The sequence below is a fragment of the Theropithecus gelada genome, chromosome 8 (assembly GCF_003255815.1).
Source record: "Theropithecus gelada isolate Dixy chromosome 8, Tgel_1.0, whole genome shotgun sequence".
NCBI lineage: Eukaryota > Metazoa > Chordata > Mammalia > Primates > Cercopithecidae > Theropithecus > Theropithecus gelada.
Genome location: NC_037676.1, coordinates 25,231,591 through 25,258,740, shown reverse-complemented (window position 1 = coordinate 25,258,740; position 27,150 = coordinate 25,231,591). Strand labels below are relative to the sequence as shown.

Below are 27,150 nucleotides of genomic sequence, written 5' to 3'. Positions count from 1 at the left end.
TACCACAAAAAACTCACTATAACTGGTGAAACTCATCCTAATCTTTTGCACACCAGATTCTCCAGCGACATTCCAGGAAATTTCAAGAATTAAGTTTGAAACACAGCATTGGAACGGTTTCCTCACAGAAGTACATCTTCTTACCTAATTAAATGGCCAGAAGGAAGGACAAAGAAATGACTGGTGATCATGTTAAATTTTTTAAAGGGTCCTAAAAACAGTCCAGAGTCCTAATGGAAATTGAGGAATTTGTAGAACGTCTGCACATTTCTCTCTCTGGTTCTAAGCCTGGGTAACTTCATGCAGACTTAATTCCTGAATGCCTCATGACAATTTCAAAGTCCACATCCAATTAAGATGTGACCAAAATGTCACGGACCAACCAAATGTTATCACAAGAAATAATACGGCAAAGATACACATTTGCTGGTGTGCTATGATGAAGCTAAGATAGCCAAGACAACACAGTGATTACAATGCTCAGTGTTACAGGATGATCTCATGGGAAGAAGGTAAAGCTGACCCTACTTGGAAATCCTGCTTTGCTAATTCTGTCACTGAAATTGGAGGAGATTTAGTGAACAGAGTTGTAGATGATAGTTGGGTTTTTTTCCTTTTCAGTTAATTTTTTTTTTAAATTTTTTTTTTTTTTTTTTAGAGGGAGTTTCTCTCTTGTTGCCCAAGCTGGAGTGCAATGGTACGATCTTGGCTCACCGCAACCTCCACCTTCTAGATTCAAGCGATTCTCCTGCCTCGGCCTTCCAAGAAGCTGGGATTACAGGCACAGGCCACCACGCCCAACTAAGTTTTTTGTATTTTTAGTAGAAATGAGGTTTCACCATGTTAGCCAGGCAGGTCTCGAACTCCTGACCTCAGGTGATGCCCTCACCTCTGCCTCCCAAAGTGCTGGGATTACAGGCATGAGCCACCGCACCTGGCCCCAGTTAATTCTTTTCTAGCCATCTTCATTACCAGCTTTGGCATAATCATATGCCCTGTAAGACATTTAATTCATTCCTAAAAAAAAAAAAAAAAATTAAAGTTAAAATTTAAAAATCCAGCAGTTGAATGAAGAGTTTTGGACTCCACTGGTTTTAGTCATGTGACTATAACTCTGAACATGCATCAAGTTTTTAAAAGAAAAATAATAGGCAGCACAGTGGCTCATGCCTAATCCCAGCCCTTTGGTAGGCTGAGGCAAGAGGATCCCTTGAGCCCAAGAGTTTGAGACCAGCCTGGGCAGCAAAATGAGACCCTGTCTCTACAAAAAAATTTTAAAATGAGCCGGGTATGGTGGCACACATGTATTGTCCCAGCTACTCAAGAAAATCACATGAGCCCAGGAGTTCAAGGCTGCAGTGAGCTATGATCACATCACTGCACTGCAGCCTGGGAGACAGAGAGATCCTGTCTCTAAATTGATAAATATAAATGAAAAAGTAATTTGGCCAGCCACTCCATGTACAACATTCCAACTAAAATATTAATGAAGATCATAAAAACAGGAACATGTCCAATAGTTTTGTAAAACTTAGACCAACAGACAACCTAAGGCCAGAATCTTATACTGATCTTAGGCCTACTATTGCTAGCTAGTAGTGCCATATGAATCATGCCTTTCTATTCTGTTTTTCTGATGCTTTGACATCTGGGGCCTTGCTGACCCTGGAGAGACTGCACCTCCCAAGCTAACCAATTCCTAGAGATGATAAAATGACTCTCCTGGTGGCATGTCTTTCATATGCAAACCAACTAATCCAGAGCTCACACTCCATCCTTCTCCTTCAGGAAACTCTAACTTAGAGCCAATATCCACCTACCCTAATCACCCCAGGGTCAGGAACCAGATGTTCAGGGACAGCCACTATGCTCCAGGGCCCATCAATATTATCCAAACTAGCCACCCTAAACCTGTTTACCCCTCCTCTCCTATTTCTTCCCAGAAACCACAATAAGGGCTCTTGGCCACCTATTCCCCTGGCTCCCTCTGCCTCCTGGCCAATGTGGTGCTTCCCGAGTGGCGCTGCACTGTGTTCAGTGCCTCCTGTTTCCAGGGATCTGTGAGTATTCATTTCTTTCTTTTTTTTCTTTCTTTTTTTTCTTTTTCGATGGAGTCTCGCTTAGTCACCAGGCTGGAGTGCAGTGGCGCGATCTTGGCTCACTGCACCCTCTGCCTCCTGGGTTCAAGTGATTCTCCTGCCTCAGTCTCCTGAGTAGCTGGGACTACAAGCGCAGGTCACCATGCCCAGCTAATTTTTGTAATTTTAGTAGAGACAGGGTTTCACCATGTTGGCCAGGATGGTCTTGATCTCTTGACCTCGGGATCCACCTGCCTCGGCCTCCAAAAGTGCTGGGATTACAGGTGTGAACCACTGTGCCCGGCCCATTTCTTTCTTTATGACAGTCATTTACATATCTGTGTGTCTCACCATACCTGATCCCGGATGCATTTTGAAACAATTGCACATACCAGTCTGCCAGGGACCCTGTTTCTCTCTTCAACAGAAGTCACAGCTCCTGGAAAGGGACTGTGCAGGAAGCAGGATACGGGGCAGACAAGGAGAGGCAGAGGTGCCACCTCACCAGTGCTGCTCTAGCAGCTGATGCTACGTTGTCTGAGGCAGTGTTCACAAATCTGGGTCACAATGAGACACCGGGTGCGGAGGCTCATGCCTGTAATCTCAGCACTTTGGGAGGTCGAGACAGGTGCAGCAGTTGAGGCCAGGAGTTCAATACAAGCCTGGCCAACATGGTGAAACCTTATCTCTACTAAAAACTACAAAAATTAGCGAGGTGCTGTGTTGCACGCCTGTAATCCCAGCTACTCGGGAGGCTGAGGCACGAGACTTGCTTGAGCCTGGGAAGCAGAGGTTGCAGTGAGCCCAGATCCCACCACTGCACTACACTCCAGCCTGGGTAATAGAGCCAGACTCCGTCAAAAAAAAAAAAATAGACAAATAAGAACCATACATTTAGTTTTTTATAAAGCCCAAATCGTACATATTTTTTAATTCTGGGATTAATTTCCCTTTATGATTTCAGTGTTAAGATGTTATTTATTTTATGAAATAATATTGTGATAATTTTAAGGTCCTTATTTGGCAACATAAAAAGTTGGCAGCCACCCCCCAATTTATTTTTGAAAGGTGCATGTAAAAATCCAAACCTGAAACCTCTGCACCAGAAAATAAGAATTGGATAAGGACCTGGTGCTTGAAATGACCAATATATGTCATCGGAGTAGAGCCAAAGACAATTTACACACTTCTCTACCGAAAACATGGGTTCCAAAGGGATTTCATCTGAATTGAAGGTAAATACAAAGGGAAGAAATTAAGCTTATGAAAAATTACTACACAGTAAGGGATAGGAGAGATCATCCTTAAAAAAAAAACTTTCAGGAAAATATTTAGCATCTTCAATGGAGGCTAGGAACGTATCTCTAAAACAAAAATAAAACACCAGACAATATAACTTGTCACATCAATCCCTGATTTTAACAGCATATTGAGAAACAAAAAAGTCACCAAGAGCTGATCTGCCACTCACAGCAAGGGTTGGGCATTGTCCTGTTGAACAGAAATGAGTTCAGGGCCCATCAGCAGCAGGCAGGCCACTCTTGTCCAGGTTGGACCAAGACAGAACTAGCCCACTCCCCAGTCATATTTAATAAAATCTGAACATTGGTTCAAGCTGCAAAATGCCACACTCCCCCACTGTAACTAATAGCAGTGATCACTGTTTCTTTGTCAACTACAGCATTAGCCTCAGTCTCATCTGCCCTGCTCTGCAGAAGACACACTGAGACGCCCAGTCATAGGGTTGTCCCCACTTTCTGATATCACCCAACCCAGAGGCCACCCTCACTTCCTTGGGCTTCCAAAATCACCCAACCAAAGCCCAGATCCTTCTCACACCCTTGGACAGAGGCGCCCCATGGATCCCCCATGGAACACACCAAGGGGGGTCACTGCAACAAGGCACAAACCCAACTGGTTCAACTACAGGTGTGTTCCTGGTGGTCACTCACTGAAGGACATTGACAATATGCTCAAGTAGCAATTAAAAGATGATTCTTTAACATGATAGAGAGCATCGCTTTCAAACAATGACAAAAGAGGCCTTTTCATCAAAGTCAGAAATCAAACAGGGAACCCTAATATTACCACCATGGTTCCAGAAGTTATAGTCAATGTAATCAGACAAGGAAGAGAAATAATGAATAAAGCCATTGGCAAAAAACGCACAAGACTATTATTAGCCACAGATAATAAAACTGTCTAAAAAGAATCAATGAAAAACTATTAGAGCCAAGAGGGAGTTCAATAACATGACCTATTGCTAATTAATATAAAACCCCAGAGTTGGTGCGGTGGCTCACGCCTGTAATCCCAGCTCTTTCGGAGGCCAACGTGGGCGGATCACGAGGTCAGGAGATGGAGACAATCCTGGCTAACGCAGTGAAACCCCGTCTCTACTAAAAATACAAAAAATTAGCCGGGCGTGGTGGCACGCGCCTGTAATCCCAGCTACTCAAGAGACTGAGGCAGGAGAATCGCTTGAACCTGGGAGGCGGAGGTTGCAGTGGGCCAAGATCATGCCACTGCACTCCAGCCTGGGTGATGGAGCAAGACTCCATCTCAAAAAAATAAAATAAAATAAACCCCAGAGTCTCCCAGAACATAAACTACAAAATATAACAGGGAAATTTCCCATTCATTATAGTAACAAAACATCTAGAAATAAATCTAACAAGAAATGTCACAGAAATAAAACAAAATATCTGAATAAGAGGTAAGACATAATATAAACTTAAATAGAAAGACTTACTATTTTAAAAATACATGTGTCTTAAAATAACTCAATATATACATTTAATAATTCTGGTTACAAAATCGTATCAGATTTCTGTAACTACAAATATGTAATGGAAAGCACATTTGAGTGATGGGGAAAATGAAAAGTAAAGATATTAAAGAGCTACAGTAACTAAAGCAGTATCGAACCACCGTGTAGTAAACTGGATCAATGAAACAGAATAGAAAGCTAAAAAACTGATCCTGGTGTATATAAGAGGTTCAGTATATTAAAAACATAAGTGGAAAAAACATCAATTGTTCAATAAATGCCATTGGAAAAACCATCTACTTGAAAAATTAACTTATATGTTACTTCAAGTGAAAGACAAAACTTAATTGTCAGATTAAAATGTAAATAAACATGAAATTCAGGCTGAGCATGGTGACTAATGCCTGGAATCCCAGTACTTTGGGAGACAAAGGCAAGAGAATCTCTTGAGCCCTGGAGTTCAAGACCAGCCTGGGCAACATAGTGAGATCCCATCTCTACAAAAACATGCCAGCCATGGTGGCATGTGCCTGTAGTCCCAGCTACTCAGGAGGCTGAGATGGGAGGATTGCTTGAGCCTAGGAGGTTGAGGCTGCAGTGAGCTTATGATGATGCCACTGCACCCCAGCCTGGATGATGGAGTAAAATCCTGTCTCAAAAACAACCCAAAAAACTATTTTAAGTTCCATGAAACTCAAAAAGATTTTAGGAGAAAGCACAGGTAAATAATTATATAATCTTAAAGTCAGAATGACTATAAAGGCAAAAAATATGTCAGAAAAGATGGATCAACTTGTAAATTTTAAATTTGCATGTCAAGAGATCAAAGCCATTTAAAAATTAGAGGAAAACTAAGAAAAAATATGTAGCAGATGACATTAAAATGAATACAGTTTTAACATGCAATTTTTACAAATCACAGTCTGAAATATGAACACAGATAGGAAAACCATCAAACAACACCTCCAAACTTGGGAAATAGCACCAAGAACTGTAATATTCTGTAATGTCAGGAATATTGCAAAACAGTAATTTTCTCTCTCTCTCTCTCTTTTTTTTTTGAGACGGAGTCTCACTCTGTCGCCCAGGCTGGAGTGCAGTGGTGCAATCTCAGTTCAGTTCACTGCAACCTCCGCCTCCCAGGTTCAAGCGATTCTCCTGCCTCAGCCTCCCAAGTAGCTGGGATTACAGGTGCGCACGCCACCACGCATGCTCGGCTAATTTTTGTATGTTTAGTAGAGACAGGGTTTTGCCATGTTGGCCAGGCTGATCTCGAACTGACCTCAGGTGATCCACCCACGTCGACCTCCCACAGTGCTGAGATTACAGGCGTGAGTGACCACGCTCGGCCCTCATCCATTTTTAATGGAAATTTGAAGCCTGGAAAATATAATGCAACAAAATACTATCTGTGGTTATTTTTACGTAGTAAGACTATGGATGACTTTTTTTTTTCAAAAATTTGTTTATCAAGGTCATCTGCAATAAACATAGTACTTTCGTTATTATTTCTTTAAAAAAGAACAAAATAAAAATTGAAATCAGAATGTCTGTTCAGCAAAGGACATAATCCTTTGTGAAAAGAGGCTCAACAAAACCACAATGAGACACCATCTCACATTCAGTAGGATGATGCCTATCCAAACAAACAAGAAACCTACCAAAAAATAAGTATAGGCAAGAATGTGGAGACACTGGAAACCTTGGGTACTGTTGTTGGGAATGTAAAATGGTGTAACAACTGTGGAAAACTGTATAGTAGTTTCCTTTAAAAATTAAATAGTTATCAGATTATCTGGCAATTCCACTTCCATGTACACACTCAAAAGAATTGAAAGCAAGGTCCCAAATAGATATTTGCATAGCCACGTTCATAGCAACATTATTCACAAGAGCTAAAAGATGGACAACCCAATTGTTCACTGATGAATAAATGAACAAATAAACAAAATGTGGTCTATACATACAAGAGAATATCTTCAGTCTTGTTTTTTAAATTCAGCCTAAAAAAGAAAGGAAATTCTGGGCCAGGGGCAGTGGCTTATGCCTATAATCCCAGTGCTTTGGGAGGCTGAGACAGGAGGATTACTTGAGCCCAGGAGTTCGAAGTTACAGTGGAGTATGATGGCACCACTGCACTCCAGCCTGGGTGACAGAGCAAGACCCTGTCTCTTAAGGAAAAAAAGAAAAAAAAAAGTAAGGAAATTCTGACACATGCTACAACATGAACAAATTTTGGGGACATTATGCTAAGTGAAATAAACTCGTCAAAAAAAGACACCTACTCTTTGCTTCTGCTTACATGAGGTTCCTAAAGTAGTCAAATCAACAGAGACACAAAGTAAAAAGGTGATTGCCAGGGGCTGGGAGGAGAGGGGAATGAAGAGTTGTTGCTTCATGGGTGCAAAGTTTCAGTTTTGCAAAATGAAAATTATTCTGATGACTGGTTGCACAACAATGTGAATATACTTAACATTACCGAACTGTACATTTAAAATCATTAAGACAGTAAATTTTATGTTATGTGTATGCTATTACAATATAATTTTTTAATTGAACTCATTTATTTTATTAGTTTATTAGTTTAAAATAAATTTATTAGTTTAAATTTATTAGTTTAAATTTATTAGTTTAAAACTCAGTTTGTTGGTTGCTGCCTTCCTCAACACCATCCCTGCCACTCCCAAATCATTGGATTAGAAAGCAAATTTAAAACTTTATTAAAAATTTATATATATATATATATATACGCATATATACCCCTATGTCTGTATACATTCATATATATGCACACACAAAGAAGGAGTTTTAAAAATATGAACAAGATCTTCAGATAGAAGAACAAGGCTTATTCAGTGCACAAAACTCTCAAGAATACTGAGCTACTACAAATGCTATTCTAAATGAATTTCAAACCTCCCCAAGGATTTAGCTACATGAATATGATTCTAGGAAATTAGGTACTGGAACTCCTTTGCTAGATTTCAGATGATCCAGCAGTTTTATGAACAACTGGGGACAGTATAATACCAAAAGCATAAGCAACAAAAGAAAAAAATAGATAAATTGGATTTCATCAAAATTTAAAACTTTTGTATACCATCAAAAAAGTAAAAAGATAATCCACAGAATGGCAGAAAATATCTGCAAACCATAGATGTGATAAGGGCCTAGTATCTAGAATACATAAATAATTCATACAATTTAATAACATGACAAATAACCCAGCTGAAAAAAATGGACAAAGATTTGAATAGACATTTCTCCAAGGAAGACACACAAATGGCCAAAAAAGCATGAGAAAAGATGCTCATCGTTGTTAGTTATTAGGGAATGCAAATTAAAGCCACAATGAGACACCAATTCCCACCCACCTGATGGTTATAACCAAAATAAGGAAAATAACAAGTGTTGGTCAGGATGTGCGGAAGTTGGAACCTTCAAATGCTGCTGGTGGGAATGTAGAATGGTACAGCTTCTATAGAAAAGAGTGTGGAAGTTCCTCAAAGAGCTAAACATAGAGTTATTATATGACCAGCAATTCTACTCCTAGGCAGAACACAAGAAAACTGGAAATTGTTTGTTTGTTTGTTTGTTTTGAGACAGTCTCATTCTATTGCCCAGGCTGGAGTGCAGTGGCGCGATCTTGGCTCACTGCAACCTCCGGCTTCCGGGTTCAAGCGATTCTCATGCCTCGGTCTCCTGAATAGCTGGGATTACGGGCTTGTGCCACCGTGCCTGGCTAATTTTTGTATTTTCGGTAGAGATGGGGTTTCACCATGTTGGCTAGGCTGATCTCGAACTCCTGACCTCAAGTGATTCGCCCACCTTGGCTGGGATTACAGGCATGAGCCATGGTGCCCGGCCTTGAAAACGTATGTTTAAACAAAAACTTGTAAAAAAAATGTTAATAGCAATATTATTCCTAACAGCCAAAAGGTGGAAACTAACCAAATGTCCATCAACTAATTGGAAAAACTAATGAATAGGATACACACAGAACAATGGAACATTATTCGGCCCTGAAAAGGAAGGAAGTACTCATACATGTTACAACATAGATGAACCTTGAAAACATTATACTAAGTGAAAAAAAAAAAAAAAAACAGACACAAAAGACCATGTACTGTATGGTTCCATGTCTATGAAATGTCCGGAACAGGCAAATCCACTCAGAAAAAAAAGCAGAAAGCAGATTAGTGATTGCTAGGGGCTGGGGAGAGTGGGAAAAAGAAAATGACTGCTTAGTGGTACAACCTTTCTTTTGGAGGGGTGACGAAAATGTTCTGGAATTAAACATAAATGGTCATGCAACATTGTGAATGCAGTAAAAGCCATTAAACTGTTCACTTCAAAGCGGCCAAAATGAGAATTTTATGTTATGTGAATTTTGTCTCGATTATTAAAAAACAAAACAAAACAAAAAACAGCCATAGGCAGCATAGCTTTCTTTCAGAGCCTTCAGTGGAATTGGATAGAAAGAGCATTAGAGATTCCTAGGACAACACAATGACCACTGAGGTTAGACGACTGTGCAGGTCACACGGCCAGTCAGTGGCAGAGCCAGGACTACCAGCTGGCTTTACTCAGTGCTTTCTGCAGGATGCCGTCAGAATCAGGCCCATGCAGTTTATCTGTATATTCTCAAAAACAAACACAAACCACCTTTAAAACCAGGCACTTGCACACAAGACAGTATTTGTGTGCAGTACCTATGGTACTAGGTTACCACCAGCTGCAACCAACTAAATCAAGTGTCCATCAGTCCTACCTGCCAATGCTTTTATTGATGACTCTTTCATTAGTTTCATTTGCTTGTATTTCATGATTGTTACGGACTTTGTGTTTGTGTTCCCCTCTCCAAAATTCCTATGTTGAAATCCTAACCCCTAATGGAATGGTATTAGCAGGTAGGGCCTTTGCAAGGTGCATAGGCCATGAGAGTGGAGCCCTCATAAACAGGACTAGTGACCTTATAAAAGAGACCCCAGAAAGCTCCCTTGGCCCCTTCCACTATGTAAGGACACAAGGAGAAGATGGCAATCTGGAAACCATAAAGTGGGCCCTCACCAGATACCAGATCTGCCAGCATATTGATCTTGGACTTCCCAACCTCCAGAACCATGAGAAATAAGTGTTTCTTGTTCAAGCCCCCTGGTCCTGGTAATTTGTTATCACAGCCTGACTAAGACAATGATTTACATCAAGTAGAAAAATTACACTATCATCACATTGCTCTAATTTCTAATCTTAGAAAAGCATGTCATTCATACTGTCACGGTTGACTTGTGTCCCAGGGATATTTGAAGACATTTCTTGTATTTTAAAAAATGATAGATGGAATGTCAGCAGTTTAGGGCACATTCATAAAGATAAATCAACAGTCCATTTTATAAATGGCTCCAAAGAGTACACTGAAAAAAACAAACAAACAAACAAACAAACAAAAAACCGGCATTCAGAACTTTTTTGCAATAATACATTCTTTGGAGATAAAATGAGAAAAAATAATTAATATCAAAAGCAAATCAGTATATATCAGAGTGATGTATAAAAAGCTCTCTAGACACATATCCCTGGGGTTCAAGCCCTGCCTCTGGCTTTTCATTAGTAAGTTGCTTTATATATTAGTCTGTTCTCATCCTGCTAATAAAGACATACCTGAGACTGGGTAATTTATTGAGAAAAACAGGTGTAATGGACTCACTGTTGCACACGGCTGGGGAGGCCTCACAATCACGGCAGGTGGTGAAAGGCATGCCTTACATGGCAGCAGGGAAGAAAGAATGAGAACCAAGCAAAAGGGGAAAACTCTTACAAAACCATCAGATCTTGTGAGACTTATTCACTACAATGAGAACAGTGTGGGGGAAACCGCCCCCATGATTCAATTATCTCTCATCGGATCCCTCCCACAACATGTGGGAATTATGGGAGTACAATTCAAGATGAGATTTGGGTGGAGACACAGCCAAACCATATCATTTTACAAGTTGCATTTACCTTTATATATTTCATTTGCAAAATAAAAATAAGAGTAACACCTACTTAGTAGAGTCATCTTAGAATTAATAAAATAGTCCATACAAAGCATTTAACACAGGACTTACCCCGTAGAAAATATGGAGTTTAATGGGATGTAAAATATTGTGCCTGCAAAATTAAATTGTACCCTTATGTTTACTACATATCTCTGGCAGTGTAACTGAGCCACAGAATTGACTATTGGAAGAAATATGATACTAGATTAGGAAATATTAGTTCAAATCCTAGTTTACATACTTACTAAATAGCAAGACCCTAGGAATTAGGCAAGTAAATATCACTAAATCTCAGTTTCCTTATTTACAGAAAATAAATAATGCCTGTATCAGACAGTGTTGGGGCAAGGTTTTATTAATAGAACAATATACTCTATACATTCTAAAACGTAGAATCTAGAATTTAAAAGCACATTCTAGAGTTATATAATGCTACATAAATAACACAGCTTTATTGGTAGAGGACTACAGTGGGACTGAAAACAAGAGACCTCTATCCCAGTCCTGGGACTATCACCTGGGCTCCAAGGAATGAAGTAGTTTTCAGGACATCACTTTCTTCACTTGTAGAATGAGGTAATTAAACAATCATTAGGTCTCTTGCAAGTTCTGACATTCAATGAGAGTATACATTTGAATCCATAATCAATTCTGACTTCCCCTTCTTGCTCAAGAAAGTAGAGAGGGATGCTTGCAACAAAGGACCCTGGAATACGTGGCCTGTCTTTATCAGGCTAGAAAAACTCCCCAGCCTCACCCTGATTTCCATGGTACAGAGCCATGAGTTCGTGAACCATGCAACACTGCATATGCAACCATGCAAAGGTCATGGCCAGAAGTTGTCACTGGGGTTCAATGACAGCAGTTCTCCTCTCCATCCTTGAGCTCCAAGGGGAAAGATGGTAGATGCTGGTTAGCTGGCAGGAGTTTTCTTCTGGTTAGATTGTAGGCCCCAGACCTGGGGAAGCCTATTTCATCCCAAATCTAATCCTTCTTCCTTCCTCCCACAATTAATTATTGCAGGCCAATTAATTGAGCAACAACTTTTTAAATCATTAAAGACTTGTTATAATTTAACTAATTATACAAATATTATTCAGCCATAAAAAGGAAGGAAATGCTGTCACATATTACAACATAGATGAACCTTTTTTTTTTTTGAGACGGAGTCTCACTCTGTCGCCCAGGCTGGAGTGCAGTGGCCAGATCTCAGCTCACTGCAAGCTCTGCCTCCCGGGTTTACACCATTCTCCTGCCTCAGCCTCCGAGTAGTAGCTGGGATTACAGGCGCCCGCCACCTCGCCCGGCTAGTTTTTTGTATTTTTTAGTAGAGACGGGGTTTCACCGTGTTTGCCAGGATGGTCTCGATCTCCTGACCTTGTGATCCACCCGTCTCGGCCTCCCAAAGTGCTAGGATTACAGGCTTGAGCCACCGCGCCCGGCCACAACATAGATGAACCTTAAGGGCATTATGCTAAGTGAAATAAGCCAGTCACAAAGAACATAAACAGTGTCATTTCACTTATATGAGGAATCTAGAGTAGTCAAGCTGGCAAAGACAGAAAAGAGAATGGTGGTTGCCAGGGGCTGGGAAGAGGTGGAATGAGAAGCTGGTGTTTAATGGGTACAGAGCTTCAGCTTGGGGGGATGAAAAAGTTCTGGAGATTGGTTGCACAACAATGTGAATACACTTAACACCACTGGACTGTACACTTAAAAATGGTTAAGGTGGCAAATTTTATGTTATATAAAAATTATTTTTTAATTTAACTAATTATATGATTAGTTAAATAATCAGCTGGGAAATCAAGAGCAAACAATAATTATGGATTTTCATCATTTCCTTCCCCTCTCCAAGTACTCCCCACCTCTACTTTCCTCCTTTTGAACCCAGGTGGGTCTTAGGTTTTTTGGAATCTTGAACACACAAATGCTCATATCTCCTGTTTTGAACCAAATATGACCTGTAAAGTATCAAGGTATTGCCTTTATTGCAAATCTCCACCACACACCCCACTAACTACGCATTCGTTTTGTTTAATAGTCTAGTCTGTTACCAAACCACGGATCTCTGGGGACAACTTGGGCATCAGTCATTCGCCTGAGGAGCAGATGGCTTTAATCATTGGAATTTCTCTTTAACTAAGATTAATGCAAGTTAAGAATTCTGAATGGGAGAAGGGCAGCCAAAGAGTGATTTTAGAACCTGTTGTCCTTTGGAAGAAGAAAGGTCTAGAAGGGGCATCCTATGGGGATGGAGTGGGGATGATGTTGAACAGTTAGAGGGCAGCACTGCACTAGGCTCCCAGGGCCAGAAGAGACTCAACACAGCGAGAAGGGATGGGGACCCAGATGGAAGGGAGCACCAGAGAGAGCACTTCACAGACTCATTGACGTTGTCAAGCTCAGCAGCAATGTGCAGTTCACTCAGTGGCACCTGCCCTGGAGAGGAAGAGAATCACTCCCTGTCACCCCAGCCTGTATAGGTTGTTTACTGCTGGGAAAAGGGCCTAGAGGCCCCTTTGGAAAGCATTCTTATGGTCCAGTATCCCAGGTGGAGCCACTGATTCTCACTACACTGTGTCTGGGGTGAAATGGAGGGAGTTCCTAGGAGGAAGGGAAGAGGCTGAAGGACCCCTAGGCACTGACAAGGGAGGATTGGGCCAACAGAGATGCCCTTCTTCTTTCTCTTCCAAGAGGTTCAGAGTCTTTCACAGTGGTGATCAATGTAACCTCAGTGCAGCCCAAAGTGGACTTATAGGGAAAAGAGAATAACAGGATAGACGCTTTCCTCATTCACAATCACTATACCAGCTCTTTCTCTCTGCCAAAATCTGACATGCCAAGTCAAGCCACACCCATCGCTTTCTGGTTCTGTCTGGCTCACACTCTGAACATAATTTCATTTAGTTCCTGCAAATGCACATGTCCAACATCTCTAATCTTCCATGAGCCATGTGGCATGTGGGTCAAGGAAGCCTGTTCTCTCCCTTCCCAAAGCCTTGCTAGGGGAACAGCAGGCCTCTTAGTGCAACAGCTGAGCAAAGCCACGTCTGACCATACACTAATAACACACAAATAAAGCTGCAAGAGAGGAGGGATGGTGTGAGTCAGGGTCCCAGGATCCACCCACTCTCAATCTCCCCTACCTTTCTCTGCGCCAGGGCTTCCAATTAGAATGCATGGAGATGCTGGCACTCACCCGGCTCGTTCATTGAAAACTAACTAATGACAAGTCAACTCAGTCAAAACGGTGGGCCAGTTGAGCTTTTCAGAAGTCGCTATTGTTATAAATATAAACACATGTATAGCCACAGCCTTTCCCCTTTTGTACAGACATGAAATATTGAAACATTGCAAGTACTGACCCAGATAAATGCTCTTAGTCATGAATGACAAAATCCCATTGAATAGACCTTATATGATAAGGCAAGATTAAACATGAAAATTCAGGGGAAGGTGCTGCAGAAAGGCCAAGCTAGAATTGCCCTCTGTTAGTAATAACTGAGCAACTGAAGCCAATGTGGATTGCAATCTAAAATTGCCTGGTGGTTCGTTTGCGTATTTTTCTCTTCAAATCTCCCCCTCTGTGTGCCTTAGATTTACAATTTAGAATTTCAAACATCTAAGCGTCCAAATGGCCAAGAAAAAAGAAGTGTTATTCAACCCGATGAAACTATGCCTTTCAAACTTGAGTTTTAATTCACTGCTGTCATGATAGGGGTGGCCACTTTCAACCCCTATCCTCTGATCTGCCATTTTTTACATGATCTCTTCTTTATTCTCCAGTTGTTTTTTCTGCTTTGTCTAGGACATTAGAATCACCAGCACAACTCGCCATGCATGAGGCTACTCACTCAACCATGATGCTGTATGATTTTGGCCCTCACCCAATGTATTCACATAGGGAAGTGTTTCACACATACTCAGCTTTCAGTATAAGTTAAATTATTAGAAACTTTTACTTCAATTGTCTGATCACTTGGAACAAAGCAAGTTTTTTGGGTTTAGGTTCTTCTGGTTGACTCATAGTGAAATATGGATATGAGACACTCCCTTACATGAACAAATTAGAGGGCAGGGCTGGGGGTGGATATAAATTATTGGTTGTGACACCTTTTACAAATGACTGCAAGTGGCTTATATTTCCTAGACTTGACCCTACAAAAGTCAAAACTCTATGTCACATCAGCAAACAGTCACATCATGCCCCAACCATCATCACCAACTCTGCATTGTTCTCAAAGGCTGTCACTGTAAGTACACAAATATAAATGCTTGTGGGATCCCTCACTGAATATGTATAGACCACTCCCAACTACTCTGGAAGCCTTCTGAGAAGAAGAAACCTCTTGCACTTTGTATAACTAACCTTCCCCCTGCCCTACAAGGCAAGGCGCACGATAGGTATTCAATCAATAATCATTCATTGATTGACTTCTCATTTTTACCACCAGACATGGGAGAGAAACAGAAAACGTGTTAAAACATTTTGCATTGTAAATTATCAGTTAAGAAATTAAGGCTGTGGAAAAGAATTACACTAGTGTAAGGATCACTCAGATAAAGAGAGAATTGTGGTGTGAGATTATTACTACGCTGAAAATGCTCACTGTTCATATTTGTCAGAAAGTGACAAACATTTTTTAAAATCAAGAGTGACCAAAACGGCCTTTGTTTCCCCCATTAACACAGGAAGAGGGGGTTTAGTCTTCTTCGATAGTCTATTTCGAATGCGAGGGGTTTTCCCCCTTTTCTTGTCTTTTTGACCCTTTGAACATAATCCACTTAGTTCCCCGGTTCCTAAAGCGCCTCCCACATAGCGGTTTGGGGAGAGCTCCGTGAAGCCCTGGCTGAGACACTTATTGGAACTTTGTTCCCCACATAGGCTATTTAGGAGCGTCTCGGTTTCCTCGGGCGACTCCACGGCCTCCCTGGCTCTTCTCAAGCTGCGAGCAGGAGTCAAGGGCGGTGCGGTGCTCTGAGGCGGTCCGGGGGGCGCTGACCATGGTCCTGGCCTCGGAGCTCAGGACGTGAGCGCAGAAGGCGCCGGCGGAGGCTGCGGGGAGCGGCCGTCGGAACCCCCACCCCTCCCGACCACCGGGGAGCCGCGGGCCTTCACGCAAAGCCTCCACCGCACGCTCCGAGCCGCCTCAAAAAAAGGGTGGGGCACCCAGTCGCAGCTGCCATCGGAAGCCGCCCGGGAGGATTTCAGAAGAATGGAACCTCGGCCAACCCCCTCCCAGGCGACCACCGCCCGCCCCAGCAAGTGATCAGCCCATCCCCTACGCCCACCCCCCACCTCCCAAGCTCAAGGAGACTCGGGCAGCCTTTGTGGGCTCACGGTCGCCCACCGCCCAGCCCGAGCCTCGCCGCACCCTGCGCGGAGAAGGGGCGGGTAGGGCGGGGTGCGCGTGCAGATGCGGGAGGCGAGGTACAGGGCGGGGCATGAAGGCGGGCGCGCCGGGCTCAGGGGCGAGGGAGGGGCGATCCCCGAGCCCCGTCCTCCGTCTCCACCCCCCACCCCCACACCGACCTGGTCGTAGATGTTCTGCAGGGCTTCCTTGCCCGAGGCCCTCCGGATCTCCACCTTCCGGCTCGATTCAACAGATGGCTCCCCGCCGGCGCGCCGGCCCTGCCGCGAGTACGGCGGCTGCGGGTCCGGACCCAAGTGGGCGACGTCCCGCTGCTGAGCCACCACTTGCCCCGAGCCCCGGCCCACCGACAGCGAGTCGAAGTCGATGGTCTTGTTCTCCGAGGACCCTTCCACCGGGCAGAACATGCCACAGAATTTCTGCCGGGGCTTGGGGCTGCCGGAGCCCAGGTTTTTAAAAAAGGCAGGGACCTCTTCGTCCTCTGCCGCCTTCCCGGATTGCTTTCTCTCGGCCATGGCTCGGGGGCTCAGGGAGGGTCCTCGCCGTCCGTCCGTCCGTCTGCCAGTCCCTAACTCTCCCTTGCTGTGTGCACAAGCCCCCTAGCTGCTGCCGCGGCTGCCGCTCGCCGCCCACCGCAAGGTGCACAGAAAGGAAGGAGGGCTGGCGAGCCGGCGACCCACCCTCCCGGTCCCTCCCCCTGACCCCGCTTCTCCCCTCCCTGCCTACGCCCCCCGCGGCTACAGCGCGAGCTCGGGGAAGCGGCAAAGTTGGATCTGGGAGGGCGTCCGCGGCGGCTGCGGGAGCCGAGAGGCTGCCAGTTCCCGGCAGCGCGGGGAGGAGGGAGGCGTGGGTGGGGCGCGGCGCCGGGGAGGGGAGCAGCGCGCAGGGGAGGGCTGGAGGGGAGGGAAGGAGAGAGAGAGGGGAGGGCGGCACCGCCCCTAGCCCCGCGCTCCGGAAGTGAAGCGGCCAGACCACCAGCTAATGGATGCGGAACAGAGGGCCTGCTGACCGCTCTCCGCGCCTGGGTAAGTATTGGGCAGGGCACGCGGAGTGAGGACCCGAGGGCGCAGCCTTCTGCCCCAGTGCCCCTCTCCTCCACCTGCCTGGTCCAGGCGCCTCTGCCCCGTCGCATGGCGGAGGTGGGCCGGGGGCGAGGGCGCACTGCGGATAGGGCTCCCGCCCCGTTACCCTGGGTGTGAGCTGATGGATGGGAAAAGGGGACAAGCCATGCGCCAGGCTACTCAGGATATGAGAAGGGGGGTGACACTGAAGATGAACAAGGGGTAGCACACGCAGGGTGGACAGGAGGGGGGCAGCCAAGACGCTGGACACCCAAGCTTCAGTTTGCCCACTCGCCTTGGCAGGCTGCACGGAGCAGAGACTGAAACGAGAAGGTTCCCGCTTCGTGCATCCACTTTGGTGTGGTTGGGGTGACGGGGGAGTTGGGGGACACACAACATGGCGGGAAGAAATGCAGAGGGGCGTAGCAGATGGGAGAGGAACATAGAGAGAGATGCAGGTCTGTGGTCTATGGGGGTGTAGCAAAGGGTGCAGTCGGGAATTCCAGCCCAGTGCCACGACTTAGAGAGGGGGTGCAGACCTGCTCTATTGCCCAAGGCGCCATGGACCATGTCTGCGCCACTGCACCAAGAAGGGCGCAGGAACGTGTCGCGGTTTGGTTTATTCTGCTTCCCCCACCAAAAAAACAAAAAACAAAAAGTGGGCGAAAAAACAAATAGAAACCCCCTTCCCAAATCTCCAGCTTCCCTCGCCCCAGTGCCCCGCCTGATTCCCCCGCCCCTGTTGCGCACTGCGCCACCGCCGCGGCGTTTCCCAGGTTACCAGATGCCACGTGTTTGGGGAGTGAGTGCGGGTGCGTATCTGGTGCGGAGAAGGAGGTAGGATGTGGGCTGTGAGTGCCATGAATTGTGTGGGGCCAAGCGGGGGAAAGGTGTGTAGGAACTTGGTGTGTGTGTGCAGGTAGCTGAGCCACGGCCACAGGGTGGTAAGTTTGCACCAGAGGGCAATTAGATTTGTGTGCTAACACGGTCAATGCGGGTCCTTCATTACTTATTCCCATCTCCACGTCCTTTCCGCGTATCAGTCCCTGCCTCTGCGCGATGACAGCTCCGCCTCTCTTTCCACAGTGGCAAAATCCTGCAGAAATGGTGCCCCTCCTTTGGTGGCCCGGGAGGGAGGTCTGGGCATGCTCAGTAAACCAGGGTGGGTTTGGGCTGAGAGGCCATTTACCGCAGGGCGACCGCGCAGGGCCGTGTAACCAGGAATCCAATCCCATTGTCAGCCCAGGATTAAATGCGGTTACCAACCACCCCCACCATCCAATTGTGAGAGATAGTTTGGTGAATAGAGTTACATCTGGTTGACAACCAGTCGTAGTTTGAAGATCAGCCCACCGTGATAGGTGGAAAGGCGTCTCCGGATGAGAAAGAGAGACTGAGGAAGAAGAATATAGCAGTGGAGGGGCTGAGAGAACCCGAGGGCGCATTTTGGACTTAGCGCCAGATGTGCTTTGCATTTGAATAAAGCATTTGAAAAAAGCGCTTCCTTCTTCATTCCAAGGAAATGAAGTACATCATTTCCTCCTCACAGCCCCTCTGAGATGCGTGTCTTATCAGCACTGCTTTCCAGGTTAAGAAACAGATTAAGAGAGCTTGGGGCGCATGGCCAAGGTTGGGTATTTAGTTAAATGATCCACCAATTCCAGTGAGGTCTTCCACCTCAAAGTCTGGCTTCTTTTCCAGCTTGTCCTGTGACCCCCTTTATGTGAGAAAATACAAGGTTCTTCTATTTCTACCGTATCCAGATATTTCCATCCATGGCCCTATTGTATATCAAGGGTGTTTTTTGCCATGTTTTTATTTGAATGTCACACTGCAGGTCACATTGGGAGGAAGAGTCATCCGAAGACAGCCTAACTTCAGCATGGCAGTCATTCTGTAGACCGTAGAGATGCTTTTTCCTGGGCAGTATCTTTTTACATTCCCTGTTTCCTCTAAATATCCCAGTGGGGAGGAAGGTTGCCCCCAGTTGTTTTTTTATTTTGGTTTTTGTTTTCAGACAGAGTCTCACACTGTCACCTAGGCTGGAATGCAATGGTGCAAACGCAGCTTACTGTAGCCTTTATCCGCTCGGCTCCCTCCTCAGCCTCCCAAGTAGTTGGGACTACAGGCGACTGCCACACGCCCAGCTAATTTTTTTATTTTCCTTTTTGTAGAGACAGGGTCTCACTGTGTTGCCCAGGCTGGTCTCAAACTCCCGGGCTCAAGTGATCCTCCCGCCTTGGTCTCCCAAAGTGCTAGGTTTACAGGTGTGAGCCACTGTACTTGCCCCTCCCTCACAGCCCCCACATTTTAGAAAGGAAATGTCAGGCATGGAGAAGTCAGCAGTCTCAGGTCTGTGAGACTCCTGGGCACAGGGTGAAGCAGCATTTTGCCCTCCTGGCTCTCTGGCACCGCTGGTGCCTTCAGCACCTCCCAGAAGACTGAGGAGATGTGCCCACAGCAGGAGCACTGCTGATAGAGTTACAGGACAGCACTGTGGCGTATGGCCCCCATTCGAGTTGATGAAGATGTTTAGGCCAAGGGGGAAATGGTTGTAGCCCCTTAACACATACTCCGCAGCAGTAACTGGGAGGTATTAGGAACTCTAACTTTTTTTTTTTTTTTTTTGAGACAGAGTCTCGTTCTGTTACTCAGGTTAGAGTGCAGTGGTATGATCTCGGCTCACTGCAGCTTCTACCTCCCAGGTTCAAGCGATTCTCCTGCCTCAGCCTCCCAAGTAGCTGGGATTACAGGCACGCACCACCACACCCAGCTAAATTATGTATTTTTAGTAGAGACAGCGTTTCGCCACGTTGGCCAGGCTGGTTTCAAACTCCTGACCTCAGGTGATCTACCCACCTCGGCTTCCCAAAGTGCTGGGATTACAGGCGTGAGTCACCGAGCCTGGACAACTCTAACTTTTTTATGTTCTCTAATCCCCACATGTTCTCCAGAACAAACTCCTTGATAGGCGTGCTTCCTCCTTTTTTCTTTTTTCTCAAATGATGGGTTAAAGTTCAAATGTTAAGAAAGGCTGGGTGTGGTGGTTGATGTGTATAATTCAGCACTGTGAGAGGCTGTGGTGGGATGATTGCTTGAGCCCAGGAGTTTGAGACCAGGCTGGACAACGTAGGGAGACTCCATCTCTATGCAAAATTTAAAAACTAGCCAGGCATGGTGGCATGTGCCTGTGGTCCCAGGTAGTCAGGAGGTTGAGGTGGAAGGATTGCTTGAGCCCAGGAGAGGTCAAGGCTACAGTGAGCCATGTTTACACAACTGCATTCCAGCCTAGGCAACAGAGTGAGACCCTGTCTCAAAAAACAGAAACAGAAACAAATGCTTGGGGAGTGTTGTGTTAGTAACTTACTGTCTTAAGTCTATTTTGTGTTTCTATAAAGGAATACCTGAGGCTGGATAATTTATAAAGAGGCTTATTTGGGTCACAGTTTGGCAGGCTGTACAAGAAGTATGGTGCTGGCATCTGCGTCTGGTGACCCCTCAGGAAGCTTCCAGTCATAGCAGAAGGCAAAGGGGGAGCAGATGTGGCAAGAAAGGGAGCAAGAGTGAGGGGAGGGAGGTGCCAGTCTGTTTTTAACAATCAGATCTCGAGGAAACTAATAGAACAAGAACCCACTCATTACCCCAAGAATGGCACCAGGCCATTCATAAGGGATCCACTCTCATGACACAAACACATCCCACCAGGCCCCACCTTCAACACTGGGGATCACATTTCACCATGAGATTTGGAGGGGACAAACATTCAAACTATTTCACTTACTGTTCATAGCAAAAGCAAAGCCCAAATGTGTGTTTGCAAAACCTTCCAGAGACAACAAGAGAGAATTAATTCATAATTCCCAATTTAACTTAGTCGGCCCTGAGGTTTTTTTCCCCCGAATTGTTATACCTAGATTAAACTATGTTTAAACGTTTGAGTGATTCCTAATTAGTTTTGTTAATCAAAGAGGTAAAGCAACTTAATACTGAGTAGTATTGTGAAAGATTGTCCTATTTTTGAATAAGTGCATTAACAGTCTTCCTGCTGAATATTAATGAAGCATAAATACCTGTTCTTCTTATTTATGTGTAACAGGGCAGCTTGGCTTGGCTGGAGCTAAGAGCCAGACACACCATTGTGTGGAGGTGGGTGACGTCTTCCTGTGCTAAAAGGTGAATGAATAAATAAGCTCCTCACCTCTTGCGGAACACTTGGGAACACATAGACAGGTATTTAGCCCCATCTCCTGATTTCATCTTTCACATGGCAAAGACCTTGAATCCTGTCCTTAACTGGGGCTCAGACATTAATCAACAGGTCTGATGAGCATATGGTGGGAACGCCAGATTTCATTGGAGTCCTCAGGAGAAAAAAAGTCACAGTAAGCAAACAAGGGGTGTGACAAGAGTGGGATGAATGCAAGCACAGTGTGAAGCAGAACCCCCATCTGCCCCCAGTTCCATTCCAGACTGGAGTATGGATGCTTCCAGGGAAAGAGAGCGCTATGTAGTAAAACTGAACATTGTTTCACTAGGGTTCCAAGCCACCCTGCTGGGAGGCTTCTCTCCAAGAGTTCTGGGTACCAGAGTGGAAGGCATTTTCCCACCAACTGGAGAGAGACGAGACATCGGAGACCAGGAGGCTGTGGAGAAAGCAGTTGACCCAGGTGCCTCAACTATCCCAGAAGGATCAGCGCCACGTGGCTGCCAGCATCTTTGAGAAGATCATCCGCAACCAAACTTCAGAGCTGCGGACAGAGGTGTGGTTAGAACTGAGATACAACCTGCCCACCTGGGTCAGGTCTAAAGACAAGAAGTCCTGAGTTCTTGCCACTGAGGAGGCCAGGGTCATTTGTCCAGAAAACTTTGGGACTGTCTTTGAGTGACCTAGTCTGGGACCCATTCACTGGTGGGTTCTAAGGTTAGCCGCTCATTCAGGATATTTTCAATACTAAGTCAGTGCATAGCTGCCCCACTAACAAATTGGTGCCCGTAGAGTCAGAGGGGGTCAGTTCTTGGGACAATGGCGCTGGCGCTGTTAGAGGACTGGTGCAGGATAATGAGTGTGGATGAGCAGAAGTCACTGATGGTTACGGGGATACCGGCGGACTATGAGGAGGCTGAGATTCAGGAGGTCCTTCAGGAGACTTTAAAGTCTCTGGGCAGGTATAGACTGCTTGGCAAGATATTCCGGAAGCAGGAGAATGCCAATGCTGTCTTACTAGAGCTTCTGGAAGATACTGATGTCTCGGCCATTCCCAGTGAGGTCCAGGGAAAGGGGGGTGTCTGGAAGGTGGTCTTTAAGACCCCTAATCAGGACACTGAGTTTCTGGAAAGACTGAACCTCTTTCTAGAAAAAGAGGGGCAGACGGTCTCAGGTATGTTTCGAGCCCTGGGGCACGAGGGCATGTCTCCAGCCACAGTGCCCTGCATCTCACCAGAATTACTGGCCCATTTGTTGGGACAGGCAATGGCACAGGCGCCTCAGCCCCTGCTACCTATGAGATACCGGAAACTGCGAGTGTTCTCTGGGAGTGCTGTCCCGGCCCCAGAGGAAGAGCCCTTTGAGGTCTGGTTGGAACAGGCCACGGAGATAGTCAAAGAGTGGCCAGTAACAGAGGCAGAAAAGAAAAGGTGGCTGGCAGAAAGCCTGCGGGGCCCTGCCCTGGACCTCATGCACATAGTGCAGGCAGACAACCCGTCCATCAGTGTAGAAGAGTGTTTGGAGGCCTTTAAGCAGGTGTTTGGGAGCCTAGAGAGCCGCAGGACAGCCCAGGTGAGGTATCTGAAGACCTATCAGGAGGAAGGAGAGAAGGTCTCAGCCTATGTGTTACGGTTAGAAACCCTGCTCCGAAGAGCCGTGGAGAAACGCGCCATCCCTCGGCGTATTGCGGACCAGGTCCGCCTGGAGCAGGTCATGGCTGGGGCCACTCTTAACCAGATGCTGTGGTGCCGGCTTAGGGAGCTGAAGGATCAGGGCCCGCCCCCCAACTTCCTTGAGCTAATGAAGGTAATACGGGAAGAAGAGGAGGAAGAGGCCTCCTTTGAGAATGAGAGTATCGAAGAGCCAGAGGAAGGAGATGGCTATGGCGGCTGGAATCATGAAGGGGACGACTGAAAACCACCTGGGGGCAGGACCCGTAGCCAGTGGGCCTAGGGACATTCACTTTACTAGGCTAAGACCTTTAAATTTTTTTTTCTTTAATGTATGGGACTAAAATCAAAGCATGACAGCCAATTATTGACCTTCCTTTCCTTCCTTCCTTCCTTCCTTCCTCCCTCCCTCCCTTCCTTCCCTGCCTCCCTCCTTCTCTCCTCTCCTTCTCTCCTTCCTTCCTTCCTTCCTTCCTATTTTTCTTTTTCTCTTTCTTCTTTATTTCTTGGGTCTCACTCTTATCACCCAGGCTGGAGTGCAGTGGCTCACTGCAGCCTTGACTTCCCAGGCTCAGGCTCAGGTGATCCTCACACCTTAGCCTCCCAAGTACCTGGGACTACAGGCATGGACCACCACGCCTAACTATTCTTTTGTTTCTTGGTAGAGACAGGGTTTTGTGTTGCTCAGGCTGGTCTGGAACTCCTAGGCTCAAATGATGTGCCCAACTCGGCCTCCCAAAGTGCTGGGATTATAGGCATGAACCACCATGCCTGGCCCTTGATTTTTCTTTGTAAGAAAAAATATCTAGGAGTTTCTTAGACCCTTTGTAGATTATTAATGAACAAAAGATTAAACTCCAAATATTAGATAGTAAGCCTGAAGGAATCTGAAACACTTGTACTTCCAATTTTCTTTACATAATCCCAAGTAGACCAGAATTGGCCCATACCATAGAAGAAAGAATTGGCAGTCAAAAAAAAAAAAAAAAAAACCTTTTGTAATATGTTTGAAAAATAAAGCTGTTTGACTTGTCAGGTGTTTCGCTTCCTTAAATCAGCAAATTCTCCCTGAGTACCTGGCTTTGTGAGACACAGTTCAAGGAGTTACAAGACTACAGCTATAACCTACAGTTGAGCAGTTATAAACCAACAAAATGGGCCCTGCCCTCAGACAGGTTCCAGTCTAGATGAGGAGATGATCTAGACAGGTAAAAGGCTAACTAATCCTTTGTGTGAATTAAGTTCATCACCCCAATAAAAGTGTCATCACCCAGTGAATAGGACCATCTCCGCTTGCAGGTTTTTGTTGATATTGTCGTTATTGTGTTGTTTTAACCTGGGAAGTGTTCTTCCTGCCTTTCTGCTAGGTGTCAGATAGATGGTCCCAGAACTAGGTGCTGTGTCGGGCCCTGAAGACACAGATGACTCAACCTAAGTTCTGCTTTCAAGAGGTCCACAGCCTGAGAGGTGTCCCCAGAGAATGGGGGACATAAGGGGACAGCATGCTCAAGAGCAGAGGTGTTTAGGGCAGGTTTGGATTTAGTGAGCAGGCTGGTTTGCTTAGAGAAGATTTTTAGTGGCAACAAAGGACAAAGAGGAGAGAAAAGGAACTCACATTTATTGAGGGCCTACTGTGTGCAAGGTGTTTCATGTATATCTCACTGAATGTATACAGCCACCCTGTTGTGGTATAATTTTGCTCTTTATAAAGAGAAAGAAACTGAAGCTCAGATGGGTTAAGTGGTCTCCTCAACACCAAAATGCTAAGAAGTAATGGAGCCTAGACAGAAGCCCAGAACTTTGACTCACACTAGTCCACCCTCCACCATCTTGATGACTTTCACATTGTGCTCTGCAGTTCTGCAGAGATTTTCTAGTAGTTCCATCTCCAAAATGTATTTTAAACTCTTTTTTTTTTTAATTGTTATTATTATTATTTTGAGACTGAGTCTTGCTCTGTCGCCCAGGCTGGAGTACAGTGGCACAATCTCAGCTCACTGAAACCTCTGCCTCCCAGGTTCAAGTGATTCTCATGCCTCAGCCTCCCAAGTAGCTGGGATTACAGGCGCCCGCCACCATGCCCGACTAATTTTTGTATTTTTAGTAGAAACGGGGTTTCGCCATGTTGGCCAGGCTGGTCTCAAACTCCTGACCTCAAGTGATCCGCTCACCTCAGCCTCCCAAAGTGCTGGGATTACAGGTGTGAGCCACCGCGCCCGGCCTAAACTCTTTAAATCTCTAGTAAATAACAGCTAGATTCAAACGGGCTGATAACCAAATTTTAACACAGAAGCATTCACCACCAGGTTTGCGTTTATTTCCAGATGGGCTCATTTTGTGTAGACCTTAGAGCAAAGTTTCCTTTATGGTGTCTGTGTACGTATCTGAACTTTTAATTGTTCATAGATTTTAAAAGCGGTAGTACCACATGGCTGTTTAGATCAGACCTGTGTATTTAGGTCAGACCTGTGTATCACGTAAGTGTGTGAGTGCAGTGCAGATGAGCACCATTTAGTTATATGTGCTAGGCAAAGCTCCAACACAGTTGATGTGTAGTCTCGTGGTAGATTTGTGCATACTGTAAGCAAATTGCTTAGCTTCTCTAGACATCAGTTTCCACATCTGAAAAATAAGAAGATGAGAGTACACGGTTGTTATGAACAAATGACTTAATGCTTTTAAAGCAAGTTGCATGACATCTGGAACACGGAAAGCCCTCAATACATTGAAGCGCTTAGGATTTTCATGATGTTGCTGTCTGCTCAATTCAATGCATGCTTTCTTTATTGTCCTGACAGTTGTGCGGTCACAAGTTAATATGCTTCCAGTTGACTTCCAGTCTACCATGGTGTTAGAAACCGTTTCAGCTCTTATTGTAAATTTGAGTGCTTGTTGTTTTTTATATTTGTGATGACTCTTCCAGCAGTTGTTGACAATTGTGAGAGGTTTGACTTTTAAATAATTACTTATTTTTTCTGATTGTGGTTCAGTTTAACTGAAGAATATCCTGAGATTGTAAGAAAAGCATTTTTTTAAAGGTATCACTAGTGATCATTTATCTTTCTAAATTATATTTTTAATACTGTTTGACCAAAGTGATGCGGTGGTTACCATGACTCCCTAATTTCATGTGTTTTTGTATTTATGAAAATGGTTTCATTGTCATTTATTGACAGTATACAAAGTAAAATGTTATAAATGTGAAGTTATAAAATAAATATATGTTAATAAAATCCTAAGTTTTTCTGATTCCTGTATTGTGGCCTCTATAAACTACTGCTTGAAGAAGGAGCTTTGTTACTGAAAAATTTTGAGAGATAACTTGAGAAAATCAAGCTAAAGTCAAAAGGTCTTAGAATCCTCTAGGCAAGAAAACCTGAAAGCAAAAAATGCTTGAACTATGTCTCTGGGGACAAGAGAGAGCTTGATCCACCCATCATTGATTTCTCTTTTAAAATATACAGAAAGAAAAGATGGAGGTCAGTTGCCTCAGAGACCCCCCCAGCTCATTTGCTTAGGAAAGTAACCGTACAGATAAATTTCCAGGCTCTATTCTACCAAGGGTGAATGACCCTGAAGGTAGAATATTGCTTTTCTGGACTGAAGTAACCCTTTTTTTCTTCTTCTTTTTTTTTTTTTTTTTTTTTGAGACAAGGTGTCACCCATGCTGGAGTACAGTGGTGCAATCTCGGCTCACTGCAAACTCTGCCTACTGGCTTCAAGTGATTCTCATGCCTCAGCCTCCCAAGTAGCTAGGATTACAGGGGTGTACCACCACGGTCCAGCTAAGTTTTTGTATTTTTAGTAGAGACGGGGTTTCACTCTGTTGATCAGGCTGGACTCAAACTCCTGGCCTCAGGTTATCCACCTGCCTTGGCCTCCCAAAGTGCTGGGATTACAGGCGTGAGCCACCGTGCCCAACCTGAAGTCACCTTTTATTCTATGGATGTA

At 44.9% G+C, this 27,150-nt stretch overlaps 2 protein-coding genes across 6 annotated transcripts in view; one reads left to right on the top strand and one right to left on the bottom strand.

Annotated features, from left to right (window-relative positions):
- Window positions 1-16,912, bottom strand: part of DPYSL2 (dihydropyrimidinase like 2) — a 146,052-nt gene extending 129,140 nt beyond the window's left edge. Inside the window, exon 1 of the mRNA XM_025395205.1 lies at window positions 16,426-16,912. Coding sequence (XP_025250990.1) covers window positions 16,426-16,779 — 354 coding nt within the window. The 5' untranslated portion in view covers window positions 16,780-16,912. The remainder of the gene's footprint in view (window positions 1-16,425) is intronic.
- A 106-nt stretch (window positions 16,913-17,018) lies between these two features.
- Window positions 17,019-26,447, top strand: PNMA2 (PNMA family member 2). 5 transcript variants are annotated; one of them, XM_025395208.1, is made up of 3 exons: window positions 17,019-17,289; window positions 21,422-21,555; window positions 21,861-26,432. In XM_025395208.1, the coding sequence occupies exon 3, from the start codon at window positions 22,349-22,351 to the stop codon at window positions 23,441-23,443; it is 1,095 nt and encodes a 364-aa protein (XP_025250993.1). In that variant the 5' UTR covers window positions 17,019-17,289; window positions 21,422-21,555; window positions 21,861-22,348; the 3' UTR covers window positions 23,444-26,432. The 5 variants fall into 5 exon arrangements, with proteins under 5 accessions (XP_025250993.1, XP_025250998.1, XP_025250995.1 ...); XM_025395213.1 differs by having other exon boundaries at window positions 17,205-17,289; window positions 21,427-21,555; window positions 21,861-26,447; XM_025395210.1 differs by having other exon boundaries at window positions 17,222-17,289; window positions 21,422-21,498; window positions 21,861-26,447.
- The last annotated feature ends 703 nt before the right edge of the window (window positions 26,448-27,150 follow it).